The following is a 9,582-nucleotide window of genomic DNA, read 5'->3' as shown; positions in this document are numbered from 1 at the left end:
AATATTTTTTAGTCGTGATATTATAAACCCCCTCTTTTCTTAAATAAAAATTTAAAAATCTTATGAATTTTATCTATAAAATGTAAAATTATTCAATATAAAATTTCTTTTTATGAAGGTCTCTTTAAATCTTTTTATTTTAAATATAAAATAGTATTTTTTATTCTCTTAAGTATTAATTGCTTAAACTTTCATATTGTCTAAATTTATTAGCAAATAATAACTTTTATTAATATATTTTTGTATGTTAACATCATTAAAATTAAAATATAAATTTATTTAATGCTTATAAAAATAAAAGAGTATAATTGACATATGAAAATAATATTAAGATCCCTAATTTATTTACAGAACATTAAATAATAAAAAAGGTCTTTCAAAAATGTTAATGTTGATGCCTTTATGATTTTTAGAAAAATAAATTCAAAATGCGATTGTTTGAATCTATTTTTAGCTTAATTATTTATTAAAAATAAAATTAAGAAAACACTTAAGATTGTAATAATCAAATAAAACAGTCATAATTTAAAACATGTTATTGTTTTAACATTTAGAAGAAGTATTCATAATTCCATTTAATTTAATATAATTTTATATTTTTAATTTTAAAAAGTTTTAAAATTCTTCTCTCTCAACTCATCATAGCCTTGACATTGATTTCCAGTAATTTTTTATAAAATTAATATTTTAAAATTCCATAAAAATTATTTCTATTTGCTAAAAGTTTTGAGAACTTTCGTGATGAAAGAATACAATTATTAGTTTAACCATTATCTCAATGCATTAATCTTTCAAATTTGAACCTCATTCTTAAGTAATATTTAAATTAAAAATTTGTTTAAAATTAATCAGTTGTAATTAAAAATTAACTTATTTTAGCTTAATTATCTTTTTAATTCATTTATTTATTTTTAAGTCAATTGTATTTTATTTATATTTTAAATTATATTTTTTAGTTTAAATTTGCTTTTCACTTATCAACTCTATAAAAAATTAATTAAAACTAATTAATTTCTTTTTTAAAAAGTAACATGTATTTAACTGAATAAGGTGCTTTAAGTTTAGGTTCTGCTTTATCTAATTTAATCAACCTTCATAAAGTCACATTATCACTTAAGTAAATAATATTATTTGTTAAATTTTTAATGTTTCATAGTTTCTTATTCTATTATTGTTTGCTCAAGTAAAATTAATATTATTGAAATTTACTTTAAATTTTATTGATTTTTTATGTCTTTTTATTAAATTTTACTATTAAATAAAAAAGTAACAATTATTTAAGGACTACTGGTGTTTTTGGTTTATGTTCTGGTTTTTCCAATTGTCATAATCTCTAATATTTAACACTTAAGCTCAAGTAAAAATATTTTTTATAAATCTTATCAAATATTAGCTATCATGAATTTGATAAATCAATTTATTTATACTAAAAATTAAAATTAATTAATTTAAAGCAACAATTAAATTGGCGATGAGGGAGCAAAAAATTTAAGTTCTTGTCTAATAAATTGCTCATAAATCTTGCATTTATCATGCTACTTAGAGTAAAAGTTTTTTTTATTTAACTTGAAAATAGAATATCAATATATAATATCTTTGATAAAGAAAATAAATAAAACAGTAATTAAATCTAGAAGAGTTAATAGCTGTCCATTAAATTAAAAAATTTTTTTTAACAATATCAAATAATAATACAAAATTAAAATGTATTAACTTTCATTATTAATATAAAAAGAAGCAATAAAATAGGTGATGAAGGTTTTTATTACTTAAGTTCTTGCTTATTAAAATGTTAAAATCTAACTTATTTATCATACGAATTAAGGTAAATGACATTTAAAATAATTAATATATTCAGGATATGTTTTATAATTAAGTTCTTATCATCTATCAGTTAAAAAAATCTTAATATAAATAAATAATATCTTATTTACAATATCATTTATTTTATCCTAAATGATGGCAAAAACTATAATTTTCAATACAACTATTTTACTAGATTTTTATTAAATGCATGTTTATATATTCTAGATTTTAAAGCTAAAAAATTCTGGAAATTAAACCTAATTGAAGACATAATGAAAATTAATAAATTATGTTAAATAAAATTTTATTAACTCAATAGTCGAAATAATATTGGAGACTTGGGAGCTCAATTTGTTGCCAAAAATCTACCAGTTCAGACAAAACTCACAACTTTAACATTAAAATTAATGTAAAATTAGCTTAATATTAATTTTCTTTTTAATTAATTTCAAAAAAAAAAATTGAATCAAGTTAATATTATTTATTATATTTCGTGTTTATTTTTTAGTTAAAATACTTAATAGTTCAAATCTAATATATCTAATGAAATAATATATAAAAAAGGTATAATAGAATTAGTAATGAAGGAGCTTCAAAATTAGGCTAATTAATCACAAAAACATTGAATTTATAGAATTTGACACTTCATATTGGGTAAATATAGTCTTTTTTAAAATTTTAAAAGATTCGTTAAAAATATTAATTAATTAGTGCAATTCAAATCAAATCAATTTTAAATTTGTATTATTTCTCATTTTTTTCTTTTTAGCATATTTTTGTTTTAAATTTTTCAATTTTTATGAGAATTTTAATTGATTTATTAATCTTGATAATCTTCTTCATTATTTTTGTTTGATAATAAATTTAAATATTTATATAATTTATCTAATTAATATTTATTTATTTTTGTGTATGGAGATTAAATTAAATTAACACAAATGAAATACATAAAGCAAATAATTTCATACTACTTCAATATAAATATTCACTATCTTATTAAATTTAAAAGTTACAATAAAATTGAGGATACTGGTATTTCTCATTTAAGTTCTGCTTTAGAAAGCTGTGCAAACCTCTCAATTCTGTCATTATGGATATTGTAAAAATATTAATTTTATTAAATCATTTTATAAAAAGGAATTTAATTTAATTTTTCAAATTAAATTTAAGGCATTATTTCATTATCAAATATTTTAAAAATTAAAAGGTTTAATTAAATTAATGATGATGGTGCTTCAAATTTAGGTTCTTCTTTAGCAAATTGCAAAATGCTTTCAAATTTAATTTTGTCAATTTGGTATTTTAAAATTTATTTTTTATTTATTAAATTTACAAATAATTTTTCAAAATATTAACGTATTTCCTCATGAAAATAAAACAAAAAAATACCACTTTCTTAAATAAATTAAAAATTTTAAAAATTTTTGCTTGAAAATTGAAAACTCTTGTAAAATAAAATGAAATATAAATATATTTACAATTAAATGTTCAGATGATTTTTATGTATATTTATTTATGCATCTATCTTAAGTGTATTAAAAAATGTTTATATATTTAATTTATTAACTAATAGTGGAAATTAAATTAAAACATAAGGAGTATCAATTCTAAGCTTAGCTTTATCAAAGTGTGAGCATCTCTAAACTTTTTCTCTGAATTTAAGGTAAAATATTATAAATCGGATTTAAACATATTTATTTGAAAGATTTATGATATGCTTATCAATTAATCAATGAATATTTGTTAATTTTGAAATTGTAAACATTTAGAATTTAATTTATTAACTAACTTTTTGATTTACTCATTAAAGTATAAAATACATACTTATTATAAAGATTTATAAATACTTTCTATGTTAATATATAATTAAAAATGCATTCTTTTTCCTCATCAAACTTTGAATTTCTCTCAACGAAGAAAGTATAAAAATTAACATATTTTTAAAATAAAAATAGAGGGAATAATATGATGGCAGAAGGTTCACATAATTTAGGCTAAGCGTTATCAAAATTTAATAAATTATGCCAATTAATACTTACACTTAAGTAAATATAGCTTATTTCATTTAATATATTTGTCATAGAAATTTAATTATTTCAGAAATATAAAATTTATTTATAATTATTTAAATATTATTTGAAATAAAAATCATAAAAGTGGAAATTAAATTGGTGACGATGGTATATCAGGTTTGTGTTTTGCATTTACAAAAACAACAAATCTTAAGATTCTGAAATTAGATTTAAGGTAAAAATGTTTCTTTACAAATATATTTTTAATTAATTCGTTTTTAGAACTGTTTACTCTTTATTTAAATCCAATAAATAAAAATATTTAAACATAGTAAGAATAATATTGGCAATAAAGGTGTCTAAATTTTAGGTTCTTCATTATTTTCTTGTCATAAGCTCAGTATCTTGAATCTTGATTTAAGGTAAATTATTTATTTATTTAGAATCTTTACAACCTTTAAGTTTCTTTTAGAGATTATATTTATTTATTTATTTATATATATTTTTGTTAAATTTTTATTAATTTTAATGAATATTTTTTGAAAATATAAAAAGTGAAAACAATATAGACTATAATAATTAAAATAAGCTAAAGTAATAGCTTAAAAAACTAAAAAGATCTATCGTGATTTATACAAGTTTTATTAATAATATGGTTTGATGATTAATCTAAATTTTTAAGTTTGTTTTGTTCGTTCATAAAAAATATATTTAATTTTTATTTTTAATTCATACTAATAATAAGTAATTAATTCTTTAGATTTATATTTAATTTTTAAAATTATTTTAAGCTTACAAATAATTATTTGAAGAATATTAATATATAAATATATTAATTTGATAAAAATAAATAAATTATTTTAAAATTGGATAGCTAAAAATAGATTTATGATTATTTTTAGTAATATTATTTAGAAATTAAACAAATAATTCAGATGATTTATTTACCAGAAATTATATTTGCTAGAATTTAAAAAAACCAGAAAAAAATTTTTGGCAATTAAAAAGATTTTTACATTAAAAAGAAATTTATTAAGCTGAATTAAATACTAACGCAGATAAAAAATTGATATTTTTAGTAGTGTGAGTATATTGACTATATTATATATTATTACGCCAGTATCATTTTAGTCAAAAATACTATTTGATATCAAGCAAGTAATAAACCAATGAAGTGCATTAATCTTATTTCTTTTTTAAAGAATTTCTCTAAAGAATTTTCTAATAGAATAATTTTAATAATGATGCGATTTATTTATAATTTGATTTCTTCTAATAAGATAAACCATTATTAATTCTTTTAAAAGTATAAAAATAAAAAATGGCTTTAAATAATTAGCAAGTAACAAACAAAAGAAAGAAGTAAAATCTTTTGTAAAATATTTCTAGCTAGAATGAAAATAGTTGAAGACATAGAAAGAAAAAAAATAACTTATGTAAAATTGTAATTCAACTTTTCTTTAAAATCCAATAAATAATTCATTTATTACTTATGTGAAGAAAAAGGATTTTACAAAAATAAATAAAATATTTGTAAATTTTTATAAAAAAGTTAGTTTTCATAAACTTTTTTGGGAAATCAATGGTAAAATGTTTGTAAAACAAATTTAGGAAAGTAAAAATATAATTCAAGAAATGATTGTTAAACTATTATTTAAAAAGTAATTACCAATTTACTTATTTCATACTTAATGAAGAGAATTTTCGCAAAAATAAATAAAAAATCTATCAATTTTATCAAAAATCTGTGCTCGTAAATTTTTTTGAAAAATAAATTGCAATGTTTGATAAATAAAATTGAGGATAATAAAAAATGGAATTTGATAAATATAATTCTTATAATAATAGTACTATTTTAATCAATCATATATTTACTTAAATCTTTTATAATTAAAAGACAAATTAATAATAGGTTCTAGTTAGAGATGATAATTATTTTCAGATAGATTTATTAAATAACCAAATAATAATGAAATTTACTCTAAATAAAATTGGACTTTTTAAAAAGTTTTTCTTTACAATAGATTCTTGTAAGCGAGTTTTCAGTTAAAGATTTTGAGGTAATTTAAGCTTTGTAATTGTGTAAATATAAAACAAAATTATAGATGAGACTCTATCAAACCAAAGGCCACAAAAAAATTTTATATGATTCTCCTGCTAAATAAGCGAATCAATTAATTATAGCTATAGTTAAGCACCTGTCTAAATTGATGCTAATTAAATAGAATCAAATTTTAATTAATTAATCAATAATCTTTTTTACCGAAACTTTTTTTTACTTTCAATCAAGAAACAAAAAGATATTATTTGATAAGTATTTTTTTAATATGAATAAAATCATATTTAAAATGATTTATAAATTACTTTAAATTTCATTTTAAAGTAATAAATTAAATAAATAATTTTATTTTTAAGTACATTACTTATATATTTATCAGAGGATATGTAATCACGACTCAAATTAAAATGTACCAAAAATTGATTAATTTTTTGATCGAAAGATTTATTTTGCATATATTTTTTGTCCTACCCTATGAAACAAATAAATTGAAATGAGATTATGATTAATAGATATTATAAACATTGATAAACAGTTAATAATTAACTTACGTTTGAAGATTTACATAATGTAAATAAATTTACTTATTCAGTAAATTGGTAAGTAAAATTAAAATAATATGTTTATACAAATTGCTTAAATGAACCAATACTAACTTTGGTTTGATTTGAGATTGTTTAATTTAATATAATTAAAGAACACTTTTTGTTTAATATAAATTATTTTGCGGCAGAGCACAGACTTTAAGGAGAAATTTTGCGTTGAAGAGAAATATGATCGAAGAATTCGCTTATAGATTTACACATTTGATTTATCAATTGAGGACACCAAAAAATAATTACTTAAATATAATTTCCAATTGTCAAAATCCCAACTTTACCAAAAATTATGATGAAACAAATCTCTTCAAACTTAATTTAATTGCTACCTTCAATAAATTTTAGCTTACTATAAGCTTAAAATATTACACTTGATAAATAATCTTCAATCAAATGAGCCATTCAAAAAATCATAATTTTTACAATAAATGATGTCATTTATCAAAATGTAAAGGAAATTAAATTGAATTCCTTTCTTCTAAAAAGGTCAAATTATAAAATTTGATTTTTTGGCTTAATTTTTGTATGAATGTATGTTTGTTTGTTTGTATTTTTTATGGGGAATGCGATTCACAACAAAATATTTTGGGTAAAATAATAGCGATCTAAATTAAATAAATGCGAATGTGCTAATCAACATCTAGGCTGAGTTAATATCACTGAAATAAACGAGTCATTATTATAAAAAGTATAATTAATTTATGGTTGCCTTGCATGTATTTTGATACTGTTTAAAGGACAGATAAATAAACAAAGAAAGAAAGAAATAATAATAATATTTAAATTTTGATATCTGTCTAAAGGTATTTATTTTATTATGTGTTTTTGAATTCAAGCTTAAAAAGAAGTGTTTATTAAAACATGAAATTTAATTTATTTGAACTATGATTAGATAATTTAGTGTTTTTAATTTACACATTTATTAATTGATTGGTAGATTGATAAATTAATAGATGAAAATGTATGCGCATTACTAATTCAAGATATTATTAAGAGAACAATTACAAATGAAGTAAATTTTATTTGAAACTTAGTTTATAATTTGAAATTTGCATGATCTTTATTTTACTTGTGAAATAAAATTAGCACAAATACTAATTTAATTTTATTCACTTTACCTTACATTGATTGTATTTTCAACAAATCTTGAAAGAGATCTTGAAGATGTTTGCTCAGATAGTTTACATGTGAGGATTACTGCTGTTAATTAAAATAATTAAAATCTTTACAATTAGATAATCTTAGATAATAATTGCATTTAAGATCAACACTGGAAATCAATTTTGAACCAGTTAACCGACCTTTGCTTCTTATTTTCATTTTACATAGACATACATCCTTTGCTTCTCTTTTAGTAAATTAAAATAATCAATGAGATAGTTAATTACAGATTACATAAACCAAAAATAAAAAATTAGTTCGTTCTATTAAATTTATTGTTTTTATCTTGAATTTACTACAAAACCTTGTTTATTCATTATTAATTCACTTTAAAGCCTAAGAGTGATAAGGAATTTTCCTGGGAATCAAATTGCTCGTTCTGTTTTTTTTAATGGTTTTTTCAATAAATATTTTGAAAATATTTTGTTCTTCTAACTGAACTAATTATTATTTCTTTTTGAACAAAACCAAAGATTAATGAATACAAATATATTAAGGGTAAATTAAAAAATCCTACTTCAATCAGTTGAAGTATCTTTCAAGTATTTTAAGTGTATATCAAATAAGGGAGTAATTAATTTTAAGTAATCGTTTAAAGGAAAAAGGAATCATGTATCACAAACAAAAAAAAATCAATCTATTTTTATTACTCAGCCGCTAATTGGTTAAAAGAATAAAAGCATTATTATATTAATTAATTAGTTAATTAATTAATAGTTAATAATTCACTGCTTGACTTTTTTAGAACTATAATCTCTTTTTAATTGATTGATTTTTATCCTAAATTTAGATTGAAATAGATACATATATACATATAAAGAAAGATTGGCTGTTTTGGCTGGTTGTTTGATTTATTGGAAACAATACACATGATAAAAGAAAGATCTTGGACTTATTTACTTATTTTTTTTATTTATTAGAATAAGAAAATATTAATTCTTAACACTATGATTAAAAATTAATATGAATCAGACTGCATAGAATAAAAGCTAAATTTAGTTTTTTATCTGTTTTAAATGTGTCTGTTTTTAATAATATAATATAAATTTGTTAATCTTTTATTAATAATACGTACGTAGGTACCTAAAAAGTCTTCCATAAATCTAAATAATTAAGCAAGATATAGGCATATTTTTAAACAAGTTAGGCCTATTTGGATTTAATATTTTAAATTTTATAACTTACATCAATTCGAAATGCTTTGCTTTTGAATAATTCTTTTCGATAGGTTAGAAAATCTAGAGAAAAATAGTTTTCATATTGCAAGTCTGAGTGTAATTTTTATGTTGAGATAAGTTATGTTAAAGATAAAGGAAAATAGATTATTATAGAAGTGATTCCTGTTGCATAATAAATAAATAAACAAACAAAAAATATTTGTTTGAGAAAGATTTGGAATAGTTGGTGGTTTTGGAAGTGAGCAGATAATTAATATAATTGTGTAAGCTGATAATATTATTTGAAAATTGTAATCTAATAAAAAGCATTAAATTGGAAAAATTAATTAAGATAGCCATTTACTTAAAAATGAATTTTAACATGAAGTAATAAATTAGAGCACTCATTTTGAATAAAGTAAGTTACTCGTGTTGTTTGCAGAGACTATAAGAAATGAAAGGAAAATAATATTTAAAATTAATCAAAATTTGGTAGAAGAAATTCAATTTAAAATAAAATTTAATTGATGACAAGCAAACAAAATAAGATGCTAACGCACTCTTGGCTGATAAACCGAGATTTTATAATTTATTTGTAAAATTGTATTTTTGGACTTTAAAAAAAGCTTAATTACACTTTTTTTTGTTACTGTGAGTTAGTGGGATCTGTATTCATAGAAAGATTCATCTTAAAAAACAAAATATTAAAGTGTAATTTAATCTTTCAATATGTGAATAATAAAAGAAATTTTCACAAATTTTAGATTATACTTCACATCCAGAGTAAG

The 9,582-nt window shown here is 19.3% G+C and overlaps 1 protein-coding gene across 1 annotated transcript; it reads left to right on the top strand. All coding sequences in view use genetic code 6, as the record gives it.

Annotated features, from left to right (window-relative positions):
* The first annotated feature begins 471 nt into the window (after positions 1–471).
* TTHERM_01026230 (hypothetical protein) lies at positions 472–4,530 on the top strand. Its single transcript, XM_001030722.3, has 16 exons — positions 472–559; positions 614–663; positions 725–814; positions 1,028–1,117; positions 1,268–1,357; positions 1,455–1,544; positions 1,736–1,825; positions 2,126–2,215; positions 2,371–2,460; positions 2,816–2,905; positions 3,014–3,103; positions 3,380–3,469; positions 3,762–3,851; positions 3,964–4,053; positions 4,151–4,240; positions 4,374–4,530. The coding sequence occupies exons 1-16, from the start codon at positions 533–535 to the stop codon at positions 4,477–4,479; spliced, it is 1,353 nt and encodes a 450-aa protein (XP_001030722.2). The 5' UTR covers positions 472–532; the 3' UTR covers positions 4,480–4,530.
* The last annotated feature ends 5,052 nt before the right edge of the window (positions 4,531–9,582 follow it).

Source organism: Tetrahymena thermophila, assembly GCF_000189635.1.
Source record: "Tetrahymena thermophila SB210 genomic scaffold scf_8254779, whole genome shotgun sequence".
Taxonomy (NCBI): Eukaryota; Ciliophora; class Oligohymenophorea; order Hymenostomatida; family Tetrahymenidae; genus Tetrahymena; species Tetrahymena thermophila.
This window is presented reverse-complemented; position numbering and strand designations above follow the sequence as displayed.